This window comes from Callorhinus ursinus, unplaced genomic scaffold (assembly GCF_003265705.2).
Source record: "Callorhinus ursinus isolate GAN/ISIS: 27379988/994484 unplaced genomic scaffold, GSC_fseal_2.0 scaffold1, whole genome shotgun sequence".
Classification (NCBI taxonomy): Eukaryota; Metazoa; Chordata; class Mammalia; order Carnivora; family Otariidae; genus Callorhinus; species Callorhinus ursinus.
In genome coordinates this window covers 146386206-146406026 of record NW_027397063.1, presented here as the reverse complement: position 1 = coordinate 146406026, position 19821 = coordinate 146386206, and the positions used below count along the sequence as shown (strand labels likewise).

At 37.8% G+C, this 19821-nt stretch overlaps 1 protein-coding gene across 50 annotated transcripts in view; it reads left to right on the top strand.

The window, feature by feature from the left end:
• The window catches only part of CLASP2 (cytoplasmic linker associated protein 2), a 177931-nt gene that overhangs the window by 153748 nt on the left and 4362 nt on the right, over positions 1-19821 (top strand). For all 50 annotated transcript variants that reach the window (XM_073902391.1, XM_073902392.1, XM_073902399.1 and 47 more), the window contains 8 exons: positions 444-587; positions 1755-1861; positions 3264-3417; positions 6532-6760; positions 14616-14809; positions 15329-15457; positions 17892-18098; positions 19619-19735. In XM_073902391.1, coding sequence (XP_073758492.1) covers positions 444-587; positions 1755-1861; positions 3264-3417; positions 6532-6760; positions 14616-14809; positions 15329-15457; positions 17892-18098; positions 19619-19735 — 1281 coding nt within the window. The remainder of the gene's footprint in view (positions 1-443; positions 588-1754; positions 1862-3263; positions 3418-6531; positions 6761-14615; positions 14810-15328; positions 15458-17891; positions 18099-19618; positions 19736-19821) is intronic.

The window sequence follows — 19821 nt, the reverse complement described above, 5'->3', positions numbered from 1 at the left end:
AGTGAAGAACTTCTTTGTTTTTTTTTTGGTACTGTTGTAGGTCTTTCATAAGAGCAGAGTGGTGTAATGTGAACTTTTGAAAGGTGTAGGATACCTGTACTTGTATATTTCCATCCATCTTTCTTCTTGTAATCATTTATGAGGAAAACTGAAGAAGTAGTGTATATTGGTAGAATAACCCCAGAAACCAGTTAACTTTTGCCACTGAGTGCTAGATTGTATTTGTGACATTTTTTATATTCCCTTCTTACCTTCAAAAAATAAATGGCAGGCCAATTGTTTTCTCATACTCTCCCAACAAAGAAATTTGAAAGCATATAAGGACATCTTTTTCTGTATTAAAGATGGCCTAATGCTATTGAACAGAATTGTTGAGTGAAGAAAATTGTCTCCTTTGAGTAACCAAAATATACATCTCTACTTACTGTGTCTTTGTTTTCTAGGCAGCACAGTCAGTGCTGATTTCCTTATTTGAACTCAATACCCCAGAGTTTACAATGTTATTAGGAGCTTTACCAAAAACTTTTCAGGATGGTGCTACAAAGCTTCTTCATAATCACCTACGAAACACTGGAAATGGAACCCAGGTATCTTTCAGTTATTTTCTTGACTATTATGTGATGTGATGGTTTCACAGCAATTGCTTTCTTTTACATGTCACTTTTGCATCTGTATTAGGCAACATCTCCTAAGCAGTATTAAATACGGTCCTGGAAAGAACATAGTCCTTAGGCTTGTCATGTTTATGTAGTAATTTGGTATACATTCGGTTGGTGGTGAACGATGGCCAGGGTATGAACAAGGAAAGAAAACCAGTCCTTATTTGAGGACTAGAAGGGATGACTTGGTTAACAATAAGATCTGAAGAAGGTAGGGCTTTAAAAGGTGTGTTCACAAACCTGTTGACAGGTTTGTGGGTCGTAGTTGCTTGAATACAGAATTTTGTTTTGGGGAGGTAAGGTCTGAATAAATGAAATATTACAGTATTATATGTAACTAAATGGCAAGAATCATTTACATAATATGCCAAAAAAATTAAACAAGTTTTAAAAAGACAGATATTTGATCATGTATAAAGAAAAATTAGATGCACTTATGGCAGGCTTAATGGAAAGTCTGAGGGTTAAAAACAATCTGAGAACAATTTCTTGGGACTAATTTCTTTTTAAAAGGAGAGGGATTGTTTATATCTTAAGAGGTAGGCAAAATAATAATAACAAATTTTACTTTAGTACACTTGCGAAAATCATTTATAAAGCAAACTCAAGGAGGAATAAAATTTGAATATTAGTAATGGTTGGAGGAAGGAAATTGGCTTAGAATGAGAGGCTAATTTAAAATTGTCAGTTTGGGGGGAGTCTGGCTGGCTCAGTCTGTAGAGCATGCAACTCTCAATCTCAGGGTCATGAGTTCAAGCCCCACTTAGGGCAGGGAGTCTACTAAAAAAATAATTCTTTTAATTTGAAAATTAATTAAAATAGTTTGGGATCCTGTTGAATCTGTGAGAAGGAAGATGTTGATAATATTTGAGAGCAGGAAGTGGGTGAAGAAAACAAAAAAGACTAAAGAGGTAGATTTCTGAATGGGGAGAAGGTTTTTCCCTATGGAAAGCAAAGATAAGTACATGATTATTTAAAATACCTACAAATATGGCTCTTTCATATTGTTCAACTTCTTGATTGCATGGCTTCCTTAAGAGCCTTTTAGTTGAACTTACTGTCATATGTTAATATTTACTTGACTACTCCAATCAGGGTTCCATGGGGAGTCCTTTGACGAGACCAACACCACGTTCACCAGCCAACTGGTCCAGTCCTCTTACTTCTCCTACCAATACATCACAGAATACTTTATCTCCAAGGTAATTAAAGGGTTATTTTCCATCATGGTTTGTGTTTGCCAATTCCCATTCTTAGACAACAGACACTAATATAATTCCATTTATATTCAATATAATATTGATTTCTACTTGACTTGAAAGGTCTTGACTCATAGAATCTTAGCAGATTCAAAAAACTTTAAGTATATTCCAAAACTAACCCTTTAAATGAAAATAATGCATAGGATATCTAATTTTTATGTAAGTGAAAAGAAAACTTACACAGCTTTTGTAAATTAGTGTTTGAAGCATTAAGTGGAGTAGTTATGTTACTCAGATATGCTTATAGACAAAAACAAAAATAGAGAAGAAAAAAGAAGGAAAGGCTAAATATAAAATGGCATTATGTCTGTGTCTTTAGGAAAGAATGTGACTGTGAGATTGGTCCTTGATCTAAAATATAAGCTATGTAAAATTTTCACACACTTAAGCAGTTCAAGCATTGGCTGTATTTAAGATGAAGTTCTTGACTCATTAATAAACTAATATTTTTTCCCTTTTGCTGGCCTTTTAAAAAATCATTTGCATAGTAGTCCATATTTACTAACATAGTTATTAACTTGATTTTATTAGCCATATATCATAGCATGCTTCATATTTATTGCAATTTATAGGATACTTCATCAGCATCTAAGGAAGAAAAATACATTGCAAACTTAACATCTAGATTATTATTCCTTGTGACACACGTAACAATTTCATGGCTAAATTCCAGCTTCAGCTGAGCTTTAGAGTTTAATTATAGAAGTAATGTCAGTAACATGTATGTTCGGTGTTAAAACTTCCCTTCCTTCCTATAAATTTGTGTAAAATACATTTATCTTCTCTTTCAGCTGTACCATTATTGTAAGTTAATCACAGGAGTTAGCAAACTTTCTGTAAAGGGCCATATGGTAAATATTTCAGGCTTTGTGGGCCAGGCAGTCTTTGTTACCTCTACTCAGTTTTGCTGTTACAGTGTGGAAAATAGCTGTAGCAGATACCTGAATAAATAAGTGTTGCTGGTTCCAATACGATTTAATTTATGGACACTGAAATAAGAATTTTTATGATTTTCATTGGAAAAGTGTTAGGAAATGTTATTTTGACTTTTCTCTTAACCATTTAAAAAGTAAACGTTTTTAGATTTCAGAGGTCATGGTTTGCTGACCCCTGGTTAATCAGAACATTTTTGAAGGTGACAGACAAACCGGGTGTTAAGGGCTATGCCTTTAGAGTCATTGTAAGCTGCCCTTGGTGGGTGGACAAGGGGACATATACCTGAACCATTTATAGTTGTCAGGTTTTGCTTTGTTTTGCTAATTACGTTTTGAGTATCCTACATAATCTCAAATGTGTTTGTGTTTTGAAACTATACATAAATAATTAGTTGTCTTTTTCATAGTGCATTTGATTATGACACAGAAAATATGAACTCTGAAGATATTTATAGCTCTCTTAGAGGTGTCACTGAAGCAATTCAGAATTTCAGCTTCCGTAGTCAAGAAGATATGAATGAGCCATTGAAAAGGGATTCTAAAAAAGATGATAGTGATTCCGTGAGTATTTGAATATTCTTACATTGCAGGCTTTTCCATTAAGAGGTGTTTTTTTTTTTTTTTTTAAGTTTTTTTTTTTTTTTGGAGAGGGAGAGATGGTTAAGGGGGGGGGGGGGGGTGGGCAGAGGGAGAGGGAGAGATTCTTAAGCAGGCTTCGTGTCCAGCAGGGAGCCCGACACAGGGCTCAATCCCCTGACCCTGAGATCATGACCTGAGCTGAAATCAAGAGTCAGACGTTCAACTGACTGAGCCACCCAGGTACCCCTCGTTAAGAGATCTTTGTTGGATTTTTTTTTTCAACTTTGCTTTCTGTCATTTTTCCGATGTAACTTTTTAAGGGATCAGTCACTCTGCAAGCATTCACTGAGTACACACGCCAGGCACTGTTCTGGGTCTTGGATTTTACAAGGCAAAGTTGCTGTCTTCAAGTTCCTTATAAATTTTCAGATAGAGATGAGTACTATTGAATTTTATGTTAGAACACAAAGTGAATCTATTTTAGATTATTTGGTCAGGGAAGACCCCTCCCAGTCAGTGGCATTTGCTTTGAGAACAAATAAAGCCATACAAGATCTAGGAGAGAAGAATTCCATAAAAGAAGTGGCAAGTGCAAAGACATTTAGATGGGAACAATTGTGCATAGTTGGGAACTGGGATGAAAGGCAGTGTTATTGGGTTGTTGTGAAAGAGTTGGGGGGTGGCACATGGGCCAGATCACATGAGTCTTATAAGACTAAATACATTTAGGTGTTTATTTTCCCATTAAGAGTAGTGATAGAGATTTGCATCATCAGTTTGGGGGCTCCAGTTGAGAATGTTATGACCCATTTTTCTGACATTGGTGAATATTGTTTAGTTTGTTGCTTCTGCCATCATACAAAGAGTAGTTGTTTTGGGTTGGGGAGGGGAAAAAAGAGTAGTTGTTGTGTACACTGCTGCTGAAGACTTTCCTCAAAACAAGCCATCCCACCATTTCCTATGGAATCTGTGGTTCCTCAGTGTTTGCAGAATTGTAGAACTTTGCAGTGCTTCAGCACGTCTCTAAAGGGCTCCCTCCTCTGCCTTCCTGACTGCTTTCCTGCTGTCTTTTCTCCCAATGCCTATCTGGCAGATGGTCCTACTAAACTGGATGCCAAAAACCAGCTTACCACTCAGATTTGAGGTTCCCCACCCCAAAAGCTACATGAAGTAGCAATAACAGTTTAGTAATACAGATCATTGCTTGAGACTTTTTTTTCCTCAGAGATAGCAGGATACAGTGTGGGGAGCTCAAACAGTGGATTCTGGCAGAAGTGAGTTTAAATTCCAGTTCCTGGCAGTTATTAACTAATCATATACTTTCACTTCTAAGCCTCAATGTCTTCATTAAGAAACTAAGGATATTACTGCCTACCTTAAAAGTTACTGTGAGTGTAATAAATTATATGACTCATTAGCTACATCCAGCTGCTTGTTTGAACTTATCATCTTTCCCCCTAGAGCTCCTCTTTTCTGTTTCAGTTGATAGCAGCGCAAGTTGCTCAGCCAAAAACCTTGGACCAAGGAGTTGTCCTTGTCTCCTCTCTTTCTGTCATCCTCCATACTCTGTCAGGAAATCTGTTGGTTCTGTTTTCAGAATATATCCAAAATCCATCCACTTCCCATCACTGCTATTCTGGCTTGAAACATCATCATCAATTCTCTCACCTGGGTTATTAAAATAGGCACCTAACTGGCCTTCTTGATACTGCCCATTGGCCTCCTGTCATCCGTTCTCACTCCTCGACTTCTAACTCAATAGGAGGTCCCAGAATAAAAGCCAAAGTCTACACAATAGGCTTTTCCCCCTGTTACCCCTCTGGTCTCATCTACTTTCCTCTGCGCCAACCACACTGGCCCCCTTGCTATTCCTTGAACTTCCTGGGCATGATCTTGCCTCAGGGCCTTTGTCTTGGCTATTCACTCTGTCTTAGATATCCTTCGTCCAGATAGCTTGATGGCTGATTTCCTCACTTCCTTCAAGTCTTTGTTCAGATGGCTTACTCTGACCCTAATCTAATCTGCACCCTCCTTCCTCCCACCACAGCACTCATGGTCCCTTTAATCCTGCACTGCCTCCCATACACTAATCAGCTTCTACCATACCGTATACTTTACTCATTCATTATGTTTGTAAATATCTGTCCCCCCACTAGAATGTAAACTCCATGGAAGTGGACATCATTCTCTCTTTTGTTCACTAATATAGCCCCACTGCCAGGAACAATGCCTGGCACGCAGTAGGAGCACAGTACATGTTTGAAGAATATTTGTAAAGTACCTAAGTAATGGCTTAACACATAGTTGCTGTGAGTAGACAGTGACAATGGTGATATTGATGGTAGTAATGATTTTCATACTAGTATTGGCATCAGTGTTAGTATTGATGTTTTGGTAAGTATGTTAATGCATTCAAACTTCATCAGGCATCTTTTCAAAAGTTACAGTCCTTGAGGCCTTTTTTAAAAAAAAAATTTTATTCTCTTGTACTTTGTTGTCATTGTGTAATTTACCACCTTAATAATGGAATCTGGCAGTTTTTAGTTCTGTGTTGCTAATGAAAGTCCTTTTATATCCTTAACTGGCATAGAGAAGCTTTTGGTAATCCCACTGAATATTGTTTGGTCAAGCCATTAGCAAGGGAACTATAGGAATCATTAGAAACAGCATTCTTTTATGATTTTTATTTGCCCTCACAGCTGTGCGTTGTTTTTTTTTTTACATCTTCACTCTAAATTTTGACATTTTAAATAAGTTTTAACTTATTATGTTGATTCCCATTACTTAATTTTTTTCAGCTGTTTATTGATACCTTTTTTAAAATAGACTTTGGGAAGTAGTAGGGAAACATCTTTTTAGAATTTCAAAGAGATACTTAAAAATGAATTAATTTGTAGGGTGCCTGGGTGCCTCAGTCGGTTTAGGCATCTGACTCTTGATTTCAGCTCAGGTCATGATCTCAGGGTCGGGTCGTGAAGTTGAACCCCTTCTCTCTCTTTCCTTCTGTCCCTACCCCCCACTTTCTCATTAAATAAATAAATAAATGTTTTTTGAAAAATGAATTAATTTGCTATGCCTTCTCCTCCCCATTAATAGATGTGTGGTGGTCCAGGGATGCCTGACCCAAGAGCAGGAGGTGATGCTACTGACTCAAGCCAAACAGCCCTTGATAATAAAGCTTCATTGCTCCATTCAATGCCTGCTCACTCCTCTCCTCGCGCTCGAGACTATAATCCATATAACTACTCAGATAGCATCAGTCCCTTCAATAAGTCTGCCCTCAAGGAAGCCATGTTTGATGATGATGCCGACCAGTTTCCTGACGGTAGGTTCTGAGTCATATTTTGTGTTTTAAAGGACTGGTAATCAATGAAACAAAAGAAATACACGTGCTCTTTTATTATAACTCCCGAAGAAGTAAGGAGCTTTGGGGTGGGAATGTTTCTCCCATCTTTTAGGAGCTCATTTCTAGTTGTTTGGTAGTTTTCTACCCCAGAATGAGAAACGGGGTAATCCTGAGATCATCATCAAAATCAGGAAAACCTTACTGACTGCCCAGAAACAACTGAAATCAATTGTAGCTTATAAATTTAGTTTATCTCTAGGCACAATTCAGTCATTAATTTTTATACCAGCATGACAAAACCCTTTGAAGAACTACCCATTCTTTATAATAGCCCTTTAATAAAGTGTGAAATCATAAACAAACTCTAGTAAGATGCATTCAAGACCAAATGTGAGGTAAGCTACCATTAGAATTTGGAGCCAGCTTAGGACTAGCTCTACACTTTCAGTGGCTTATTCCAAGGGTGTGGGACTAGCTCTGACACTCACAGTGGCTCGGAACAAGGGCATAGGACTAAGTTCTAACACTTACTAAACTGTCCAGCCTGATATTTGGTTGACTGTCCAGAGTGTCACATCTGAGAGAGGGTGGAGATATACTACCTACCTGCCCTTCTAATTACAATATACAGTTAGGTTCATATAAAATGTATAAAAACTGATATAAAATATAAAACATTGCAAATGGTTTAGGTATTTTTAATAAGAAGGAATTACATTTTTTCTTTACAAATTACATAATTCATTAATTTTTTTTTTATTGGAGACTCAAGTAATATAAAATAATAGATAACTATGTGGGTGAATTTGAAAGTACCCAGTCTCATGCTATTATACTTAGGTAGTTTCTCGTTTTCCTTTGTTCCCCCAGTATTGCTGTCAGTGAACATATTTCTGCATAAACTTTTATGCACATACAGAATTAATTTACTCTAAGAGATTCCTAGAGATAGAATTGCTTGATTAAGAGATATGTAAGTTGAAATTTTGAGAGTTACTACCCAATTACCAACTCGAAACACTTGGCCAGTTTAGGTAGTGCTGATTTCCTCACCGGCACAGAATGTTCAAACTTTTAAAATTTTGACATCCATCACCATGATGGATATAAAATAGGCCACCCTAACGAGCATTTCCTTAATTATTAGGAAGACTGAGAAGTTAGGTATCAGAAATATTTTTTTAATTTTTGTAATTTGGTAAGTAGAAAAATCTCTTCATTTTTATTTCTTTGATTACCAATAAGGTTGACGAATCATGTTTTTACCAATATGTCATGTTAAGAGTCTTAATATATCACAGTTACCACAAAGGCAAAATTATGACAGCTTGCCAAACTAAGTCTAAATTACATAAGAATCTATAAAATTGCCAAAATGATTCACTTTGATGTGTTTTGATTTGTCACAAATGGTTGACTCTGTTACTGAGGTTTAGTCACAATAGCAGCAAAACAGGAGGGAATAAATTGGACCTAGCATGAGTGTGTCGTTTAAACCCTCCCTTGCTGCAGCAGCATGGTAAACTGAGACTTAGTTTTAGCAGCTTTAATTGTTCTTAAATTATTTATGTACAGAGGTCACATGCTGGCGGACCAAATTGGTTCCACTGACATTTCTTGCCTTGGCTGCAATATATATATATTTTTTATTTTTATTTTTTTTAAACAATCAAAAGTGTAAAAGATGGGGGTACAGCACAAAAACTTTTCCTTGAGCCATTTGAGGGTAAGCTGCCAAACTGATCACCCAAAATACTTTAGGATGTACTTTCCATAAACAAAGACATTCTCCCACATAACCACAATATACTCATTCAAATCAGGTAATTATCATCAGTACATTAAGAACCACCTGCCCATAAACCCCATTAGAGTTTTGTCAGTTGTCCCAGTGATACCTTCTAGCCAGAGGATCCACTTCAGAATCTCACATTGCATTCAATCATGTCTCTATTGTCTTCTTCAGTGTTCAGTCTTTCCTTTGTTCTTGTGACCGTGGCACTTTTGAAGGTCAGAGACCAATTATTTTGTAGCATTTCCCTCAATTCAGGTTTGTCTGATGTTTTCTCATGATTGGATTCAGGTCATGTGCTCTTGGCATCAGTGTCCCAGAAGTGATAGTGCATTCTTCAGGTAATACATGATTTCACTTTGCCCTTTGGTGATATAAACTTTGGTCACTTGATTATCATGGTGCTTACCAGGCTTCTCCACTGTGAAGTTACTCATTCTGTAATTAATAAGTCTTGTGGGGAGGTACTTTAAAACTGTATTAAAATTTATTCATTTAGAAAGTTTCATTTGCAAATTTCTAACTGTATGAACTCATGGTTTGCATTGTATTCAGTGGGTTATAATTTGTAACGATCATTTATTTTGATGCTCAGATTGTCTTTGATTTGACCTGTTCTTTTGACATGTCCCCATCCTTGCATGCTGGCATGACAAAATATTGTACTGTCCCTGCTTCAGTCCTGGAATCAATCATTTCTCCAAGGAGCGATCCTTGGTTTCATTTAATAGAAAATGGTCTTTAAAGGCTAGAATCTGGGCATGAGGTATACTCACTGCTAGTGGGATATCACTATTCCCAAGACCTCTCAGTGGCCAGAGCTAAGGAATGTATGTGTGGTGTGTGTGTATGCGTACACACACTGATTTACAACTGTTTATTTCTGTATCAAAAGCTATGAGTTTACTCCAATTCCAGTTTAGCACCATAAGATTAATTCTAATTTCCTCCCTTTCCACATTGATAAAGCCCTTTTTTCTGACACTGAGAAACCTGGCTTTCATTATCTTTAATATATTTACCTATTTGATCAATCCTCCTGTATGCAACCAGTTTTCGATCTCTGCCACTACCTCCTCACCTTGCTGGGCTCTGCCACTCCACGTGGACACCCTCAGTTTGCTTGGGCTCTGACAGGTCACACCTGGTCACCACTCCATGTGGACACCCTTCTTTCCCTGGCTGAGCTCTAAAATTCCATACTTTGCCACTATCACGTGTGGAAGGAAGCCCTGCTTACTCTGCTCAGGAATCTGTGTCCCCAGGCCTAGTCATTTGTAATTTTGATGATTGGAAAAAATCTCTTCATTTATGAGGTTGAGAATTCGTGTTTTTACCAGCTGCTTATGTTAAGAGAGTTAATATATCATAAAGCCAAAACTATGACAGCTTAGCAAGATTACCCCACGTGGGGGACGCCTGGGTGGCTCCGTCGGTTAAGCATCTGTCTGCCTTCAGCTCAGGTCATGATCCTGGGGTCCTGGGATCGAGTCGTGAGTTGGGCTCCTTGCTCAGCAAGGAACCTGCTTCTCCCTCTGCCTGCCACTCCCCCTGCTTGTGGGTTCTTTCTCTCTCTGTACCAAATAAATAATTAAAATCTTTAAAAAAAAAAAAAGATTGCACACTTAGTAACTGACTGATTCTCTTTTCCTTTACTAAAGAGCTTATATTTTCCATTTGTTAAAGGAAGACATCTTTGGAAATTATATAACTGAAATCCAAACTGGGTAGAATATTTTTGAACTTGGAATTATTTCTTCGCAGCATAATATTTGATTGATTTCTGAGACGTAAGACAGCCATTTTATGTTGAACACTCTTTGAAAATGGATAAGCCCTTAGTTAAGCAAAATAGTAGTTGCTCTAAGCTTCGTATAGCAATTAGTCATTTATTGCTTATGTTCATTTTTAAATTTGAGATAGGGAAGACCTTGTTTGACATTATTTTATTGTGAACATTGCTAACGTCACCCATTCTTTTTAATTTTATTGACCGCCATTGCTCTTTTGATTTTCCTTCCATGTCTGCCCCAATGCAAAATTTCTCCTCCTTTTTTTGTCTTTATTTTTTTTTTAAAGATTTTATTTATATATTAGAGAGAGAGAATGAGAGATAGAGAGCATGAGAGGGAAGAGGGTCAGAGGGAGAAGCAGACTCCCCGCCGAGCAGGGAGCCCGATGTGGGACTCTATCCCAGGACTCCAGGATCATGACCTGAGCCGAAGGCAGTCGCTTAACCAACTGAGCCACCCAGGCGCCCTTTTTTTGTCTTTAAAGTCCATAACTTTTGGCAGGAGATAATAATTTTGTTCAAGTCAGAATTTCCATAAAAAGAAATTGTTTTGAAATTCTTAGACTTATTTAGTATGTCTGTTATTCAGATGTTTCTATACACATTACAGACAAACACATTAGTGATAAATTTTTCAAAATTAATGAGTCAGAAGAATTTAAAACTACTAATGTCCACATCTAATTACGATCTTTGTAAAGTTTACCAGGGACTATAATATTCCAGAATAATACTGTTAGTGAGGATGGTTCTGTTTATTCAAGAGAGACTCATATCAAAGTTTGCCAATGAAAAGAATATCCCATATTTTTTCAGCACTGCAACAGAAATATGACAATTGTAATCATGCCAATATTTGTCATAAGAACAAAGAAAATTAGTATTAGTTTACTGTGTTCCAAGCCCAGGTCTTCACTATGACCATAGGAAGTTAGTGCTCTCTGCCCCACATAAGAAAACTGAGCTTCCACAGTAATTGAGAATGTACGTTTGTTGTACAAAGTAAGAGGCACAGGTTTAATGGGACTCCAGAGCCTTTCTTTTCCCATGACCATGATGCCTCTCATGAGGAAATACAGTTGGTTACCTTTAGGTTTATCTCATTTGTATCATATAAGTCAGTTTTGTAACAAAGTATGTGTTTTCTTTGGCAAAAATTATTTTCCTGTTAGTCATCTGTTCAGACCACTTTATGTCCAGTCATTTCTGATTATCTCCTAGAGTAATTACAAAGCCTATATTCATGGAGAAAAGAGCTGCATTCCTTTGGAAGCATTTTGTGTGTGTGTGAATTCCCTTTATTGAGCTGAAATAAAATACACTTTTACCAGAATGATTCTCTGACATCTGTGGAAGTCTGATGACATGACTTTGCAGGAGTGACTTTTGTGAGGTTTATGGAGATGCATTTGTCCTGCCGCAGTAGCTGCTGTTAAAGCAGCAGTACTGTTCCAGTGTTGGTCTATATAATAAAATTATTTCTAAGACAGTTTTTATCCTCCAAGTTCAGATGTCATCTTTGAACAGAAATTTCTTTTTTATGGTTAGCATTTTACAGAGGTTCTTCCAAAACCCTAATTTGGTTTACCTTGGTGATCATTCTTCCCAGACTATCTCTCATTTTTAAGTTCAGCAATCACATTCTGTGCTCTGTGTATGAGGCTGTTAGTGCTCTAATTGTAGTTCCATGAGCGTTGTCATAATAAACTTCCTTTTTAATAGTTAGTGAATGTTGTCACTGCATTTTGGTTCAGTTTCCCTTCCTTATCGTCTGTTACTTTTACTCTAGTTGGATTCATCTATTTTTTTATTTTTAGAGAGTGGGGGCTTGGGGAAAGGGCAAAGGCAGAGGGAGAGAGAATCTTAAGCAGACTCTGTACCCAGCGCGGAGCCCAACATGGGGCTCAGTCCCATGACCCTGCTATAATGACCTGAGCCGAAATCAAGAGCCAGACGCTTAACCGACTAACCCACCCAGGCGCCCCTGAACGCATCTATTCTAATGGTTCAGCTTGATTTCCTTTCCTCAGGTTTCCAAATCCCCTTAAGTAAAATATAATTTTTCTTTCCCCTACTTGTAGGTGTGGGTTCCCCACAACCTATAATGTCAAACCATTGGTACCTCTAGGTCAGTGGCTAACCAGCTGGCAGGATGAGGCATAGTAGTTCATTTTGGGGAAGTGGGCTCTTTCCTCTTGAGCCTTTGCTTTTGTAGGCAACAGCTATCTCCCAGATGCTAGATCTACAAGCCTTCTCTGACCTATTAGGATCAGCATAAGTGGCAGCCCTTTCCTATGAAAGACCAGCACGTTCTTGCCAAGTGGACCTACAGCAGTATAGCTCCATGCCGTCAACTGTCTTCCCTGGAGATTCAGGAGAGGAAGTAACCCCAGGTGTATCTTCCAAGCTCAGGCACCATATTCTGTGGTTATTTTATTCCAGAGGAGTTAAGGAAAAGAGTCTATGGCACAAGCTCAGGCCACTGGCTGCCAAAGTCCCAGAAGGGCTGAATTTGTCATTTATTTTATCAACAAAAGAATTTAGGAAGAATTCTGGCATTTTGTAATGTTTTAATATGAGCTTTGGGTTGTAACTGTCTTTCCTACAAAAATTATTCAAAGCACCGTAAGTGTCCTCTAACATTCATAAAATTCATGAGTTCATGATTATACTTTAAAAAAGAAAGCATAGGGGCGCCTGGGTGGCTCAGTCATTGGGCATCTGCCTTCGGCTCAGGTCATGATCCCGGGGTCCTGGGATCGAGCCCCGCATTGGGCTCCTTGCTCGGCGGGAAGCCTGGTTCTCCCTCTCCCACTCCCCCTACTTGTGTTCCCTCTCTCACTGGGTCTCTCTCTGTCAAATAAATAAATAAAATCTTTAAAAAAAAAAATAAAAAAAAAATAAAAAAGAAAGCATAAACAAATGAAAACTCTTGTCTCTGAATTTAAGGGAAAATATTAAGTATTTATTCTGCCTCTTCTATCAAACTGCTGTGTTTCAGGGTAATCAGAATACCTCTAGTTGATAAAATTACTCTCTACAAAAGAATTCCAGCCCATTTTTAATTCCTAATAAAATAATTCAACAATCAGTGGGTGAAACCATTACTCAAAAGGTTGATTGGGGTGCCTGGGTTGCAGAGTCGGTTAAGCGTCCAACTCTTGGTTTCTGCTCAGATTGTGATCTCAGGGTCATAAGATCCAGCCCTGCATTGGGCTCAGCTGGAGTCTGCCTGATATTCTCTCTCCCTCTCCCTCTGCCCCCCCCCCCCCGCTCACATGCACCTATTCTCTCTCACTCTCTCAAATAAATAAATCTTAAAAAAAGATTATTTTTAGGGGGGTAGTGCCTGAGTGGCTTAATCCGTTGGATGTCTGACTCTTAATTCTGGCTCAGGTCCTGATCTCGGGGTTGTGGGATCAAGCCCCACATCAGGCTCTGTGCTGGGCATGGAGCCTGCTTAGGAGTCTTTCTTTCCGCCCCCTTAACAGCCCCCCCACCCCGGCCAAGGGCACTCTCCCTCTCTTAAAAAAATTTTTTTTTTTTTTAAAGATTGATGGGGAACTTTACAATGGCGGGATCAAGTTGTCACCACTTAAATCCAGTGGTCATTATTACTATCACTAAAAATGGAGTACCCAAACATTGTGAGCCTCCTGGCACAACACCCATAGAAATGCATACTGATGTATGTAAGGATTAAATGATCTCTTTGCCATTTACTAGAAATATTTCAGGAAAAAAAGGGGAGGGACAAAGATGAAGTAAGAATGGTAAAATCTTGATAATTCTTAAATCTGGGTGAGGGCATATAGGGGTCCATTATATTTTTTCCTTATGTGAATTTTCATTATAAAAAGTCTTAAACTAGGGCGCCTGGGTGGCTCAGTTGGTTAGGCGGCTGCCTTCGGCTCAGGTCATGATCCTGGAGTCTCAGGATCGAGTCCCGCATCGGGCTCCCTGCTCGGCGGGGAGTCTGCTTCTCCCTCTGACCCTCTTCCCTCTCGTGCTCTCTATCTCTCATTCTCTCTCTCTCTCTCAAATAAATAAATAAATAAATAATAAAAAATAAAAAAAATAAAAAGTCTTAAACTAGAATTGGTGTTTTCAAGATGACAAACTGGAAAAGAAAATTAGTCATTTTTTTTTCTTAAAACAAACATTGTCTGTTTCATAATGTTATAGAGTTGTCATCCCCATACTTAGCTGACCTCTAAAGTTACAGAATTAACATTATGTCCTCTTGCCAGATCTTTCCCTAGACCACTCTGACCTGGTCGCAGAGCTATTGAAGGAGCTGTCTAACCATAATGAACGTGTAGAAGAAAGAAAAATCGCCCTCTATGAACTCATGAAACTGACACAGGAAGAATCTTTCAGTGTTTGGGATGAACACTTCAAAACAATATTACTTCTATTGCTTGAAACCCTTGGGGATAAAGAGGTAAATGGCAGGATATGTAAATAATAGCCTGTTTTTCCTGTCTTGGATTGCCTATCCTTGCCTGTTAATCAAGAGCTACACAGATTTGGAAATTGGGAAAATCAGTCTCTTTTACTGCTTCTTCCTGTGTGAAATTTTCATTGTGAGTACTTTTTCTTCTAAACCAATAGCTCAGTGATTTTGAACAATTGACAATGGGAAAAATGAAAGGTTGCTGATAGTATTTTTATAGGAAAGTACAAATTACTTGTTTTGCATACTTAAACTGGTTGTTCAGAAGTGTAATTTCTTTTCTCATAGGATGTTGTTGGTTCTTGATCTCCTATAAGTATAAAAAGTGTGATTCAAGTTTTCAACTAGAGATGTGAAAACTTAATTATGTAATAGACCATATACTTCATGCAGTTGTCCAGGACTTATCCCTGCCCCAATGTTAAGACCCTTAAGTTACAGAAATGGAAAATGTAGAACATTGTCTACAACCCAAAATATTAAAAACATTAAAATATTTCTTCTTAGCCTACGATCAGGGCTTTGGCATTAAAGGTTTTAAGAGAAATCCTAAGGCATCAACCAGCCAGATTTAAAAACTATGCAGAACTGACTGTCATGAAAACATTGGAAGCACATAAAGATCCTCATAAGGAGGTAAGTTACCAGACCATTAAATTATTATTTCATTCTCAGTACTTCTGATATTATTGCATGAAACGTATAAACATTGCTTAAAGAATACCCTTGAAGAGTATCAATCATTCAGTCAAATGAACACTTAACTTTGATGTTCCAGGTAATATATCTGATGAAGATGCAATCATATTTTTCTATTAAATGAATTATGGTGATATGGTCTTTCACCTAAAATAAGCCATCTCTAAGACATAATCTTGATTTCATTTTTTCCTTCTTAATTTGACTTGTAGTTTTCTAATTTAGAATTCACCAACTGTCACTGTCCACTTACCAGTAAGAATTTTTGAAATAAGTAATGAAGACAAGAATCATTATTATTTTAAAGTGGTAAAGTACCTATAGGAACTAGATGTCTGTTCAGAGTTTATTCAATAAAATAATGAGGACAGCTTTCCTGAAAGAGTCCTATAAATTTGTCTCATCTATCTGTCTTTTTATTTATAGTTGTGTAAAAAAAAAAAGACTTTTTAAGCTTTTATTTAAATTCCAGTTAGTTAACATACAGTATTATATTAGTTTCAGGTGTACAATATAGTGATTCAACACCCGGTGCTCATCAAAGCAAATGTACTCCTTCGTCCCATCACCTTTGTCACCCTTCCCCTCCCCCGCCTCCCCTCTGGTGACCAGTTCTCTATACTTGAGGATCTGTTTCTTGGTTTGTCTCTCTCTCCTGTCTCATCTCTTTATAGTTGTAATATACCCATCACCATCAATTATGTTGATATAACCCTGAGGATTTTTATTAAGTTTCAGAAATAATTAGAAAAGGAAATTTCAAATAGAGACAGCAGTTCTAAGAGAAAGCACCAGAGCAGTAGCATTAGGTGCCTCTGGTAGAACCAAGACATAAGCAAATGAGGTCAAAAAAGGAAAGTTAAAAAATAGCAGTGAGACAAAATAGATCAAAACTAAATGTAAGAGCTGAAACTATAACTTTCAGGAGAAATAGGTATAAATCTTTGTCATCTTGGATTAAGCAATAGTTTCTTAGACATAACACCAAAAGCACAAGTAGCCAACAACAACAACAAAAACATAAACTGGACTTTATCAAAATTTAAAACTTTTGTAGTTTCAGGATGCCCACGCGGCTCAGTGGGTGGAACATACAACTCTTGATCTCAAGGTTGTAAATTCAAGCCCCACACTGAGTGTAGAGATTACTTAAAATCTTTTGAGGGCACCTGGGTGGCTCAGTTGGTTAAGCATCTCACTCTTGGTTTCGTCTCAGGTCATGATCTCGGAGTCCTGAGACCATGCCCCCTGTTGGGCTCTGCACTCAGCTGGGAGTCAGTTTGAGATTCTGTCTCCCTCTCCCTCTGCTCCTCATGCTCGCTCTCTCACTCTCTCAAATAAATCTCTAAAAATATATATATAATAAAGGGGCGCCTGAGTGGCTCAGTCATTAAGCGTCTGCCTTCGGCTTAGGGTCCTGAGATTGAGCCCCGCATTGGGCTCTCTGCTCAGCGAGAAGCCTGCTTCTCCCTCTCCCACTCCCCCTGTTTGTGTTCCCTCTCTCGCTGTCTCTCTCTCTCTGTGTCAAATAAATAAATAAAATCTTCAAAAATTATATATATAATAAAATGTTTTTTTAAATAATAAATAAAAATTTTGTGCTTCAGTGGCACCTGGCTGGGTCAGTCAGTAGATCATGAGACTCTTGATCTTGGGGTTATGAGTTCAAGCCCCACATTGGGCATAGAGTTTACTCAAAAAAAATAAAAATCAGTGTCACAAAGAATGTTTAAAAAAAGAAAACTTTGGTGCTTCAAAGGGCACTCTAAAGAAAGTGGAAAGAGAACCCACAGGATAGGAGAAAATTTTTGCAAATCATATGTCTGGTAAGGTAATATACAAAGAACTCTTACAAGTCAACAACAAAAAGAGAAATAACCCAATTTAAAAATGGACAAAGGGTGGGGTGCCTGGGTGGTTCAGTCGGTTAAGCATCCAACTCTTGACTTCACCTCAGGTCATGATCTCAGGGTCATGAGATCTAGCCCCATGTCGGGCTCCATACTGAGTATAGAGCCTCCTTAGGATTCTCTCTGCCCTTCGTTCCCAACCCCTCTCTCTCTGTCAAAAACAAACAAAAAACAAAAAAATAAATTACCTGCATTAGCCAACATTAAGAGAACACAAAAGAAGGAAGACTATCTGGAAGAAATATTTCTCCCCATATATCCATTCTGGCTTCAAAAGTTATTGACATTTTGCCAACGCTGTTTTATGTGTACCCTCACTTTTTGTGTGTTTGTTTACTGTAGTTTCAAAGCAAATTATAGATAACTTGTTGTATTGCATAGCTCATGAAGTTTGTACTTCTGGGACATATTACAACGTTTTAAAATTTTACTCCAGTTTAAACATTTCCTCTTTGTTTTAGGTGGTAAGATCTGCTGAGGAAGCTGCGTCAGTGCTAGCCACTTCAATCAGTCCAGAGCAGTGCATCAAAGTGCTTTGTCCTATCATCCAAACTGCAGATTACCCAATTAATCTGGCTGCAATCAAAATGCAAACAAAAGTGATAGAGAGAGTATCCAAGGAAACCCTTAACTTGCTTTTGCCGGAGATTATGCCAGGCCTAATACAGGTGAGAAACAAAATGAGAGGAACAAATTATGATACATTTGGGATTCGGTTATTTTAGGCACTTTCTAGGCAACACTAGTGGCAGGACCAAGCCTTCTTGCTGTCTTGGATATTCAGAGCAAAGAAAGACTTTCCATAACTAGGTGTGTGTGTGTGTGTGTTAAATATATACATAACGTAAAACTTAACCATTTAGTCATTTTTAAGTGTGCAATTCAGTTGCATTAAATACATTTATGATGTTGTACAACCATAACAACTATCGAAACTCTGTACCCATTAATAATCCCCTATTCCCTCTTCCCATAGCCCCTGGTAATTTCTATTCTACTTTTTCTCTTCTGCTTTATAGGTTCCTCATGTAAAAGGAATCACACAGTATTCTGTTGTGGCTGGCTTATTTCATTTAGCGTAATATTTTTAGGGTTCATCCATGTTATAGCATGTATTAGAATTTAATTCATTTTTTTATGGCTGAGTAATTTCCATTACTATGACTACCACAATTTGTTTATCCATTCATCTTTTGATGAATATCTGGGTTGTTACCCTTTTTTAAATAACATAAATATTGCATTGATCTTCCTTATACTTCCTTATACTTATATGTATATGTATATGTCTAGAAGTAGAATTCCTAGGTACTGCCAGATTTCTCTCCAAAATGGTTATACTAATTTACAGTCATAGATGTAATGTGGTTTTTTCTATGCACACAAACCTTTCATCCACATAAACATTTTAATAATGAGGTCATATTTTATAACATGCTTTGCTTAATCATAAATTGTTAACTTTTTCCATCCAGTAAATTATATTCTATAATGTAACATAATTACTGACTAATATATAGTATGTATAATAAAACCACTTCTGAAGAGAATTAATCATTAATTTCTTTGTGCATCTTTGGTATTATCTTTGACTCTGTTGTAAGCCTAATAGTGCTCACTAAATTGTGGGGTCTTTGAAGATAAGATCCAAATCTCTTCTTTGTACTTTGGTACAAAGAACAGAATGTACGTAGTATGTGTATATCATACATATAGTGGGTACTGAATAAATTTTTGCCAGTTGAATAACTAAGAGTAATGGTAGGGATAGGACAGATGTTGAGCTTAATTCAGCCTGAATTATAGGAGTACCTTGACTGCCAGGCCCAGTTTTACTCTGTTTAGATTTTATTCAATAGTGAAGCGCTCTTGGGCTTCCTGCAGCTGAATGCTTTAGCAGGGCTCATCTGCAGACTTTACAGAGCAGGTTGGCTAAGGGGCAGCTTTCCAGGCTAAATAAGGTAGAACCTGATAAGGAAAGCTAATAGTGGAGTGGAGGTGTGAAGGGGAAGTGGAGGGAGAGAAGGGCACGTTTCTGCCGGGAAAGGTAGGGAGGTTAACTTCAGTCACTAAAGCTTCCTCTCCGTGTTACGCCTGCAAGCTCATCTCTGAGCCACATTTTCTGTCCATGTTGGAATGGTACTTTTTCCAGTCCCCCAGGAGTGCTAACAAGGACTTCTCTCCCTAGGGTTATGATAATTCAGAGAGCAGTGTTCGGAAAGCTTGTGTCTTCTGCCTGGTGGCTGTTCATGCGGTAATTGGTGATGAACTAAAACCACATCTCAGTCAGCTCACTGGCAGTAAAGTAAGTAGTGATGCTTTGTTCTAAAGGTGGTGGCTTTGGTACATTTTTCAGATTTAGTTCTTTGTTATGTTTTAAGGATAAATTTG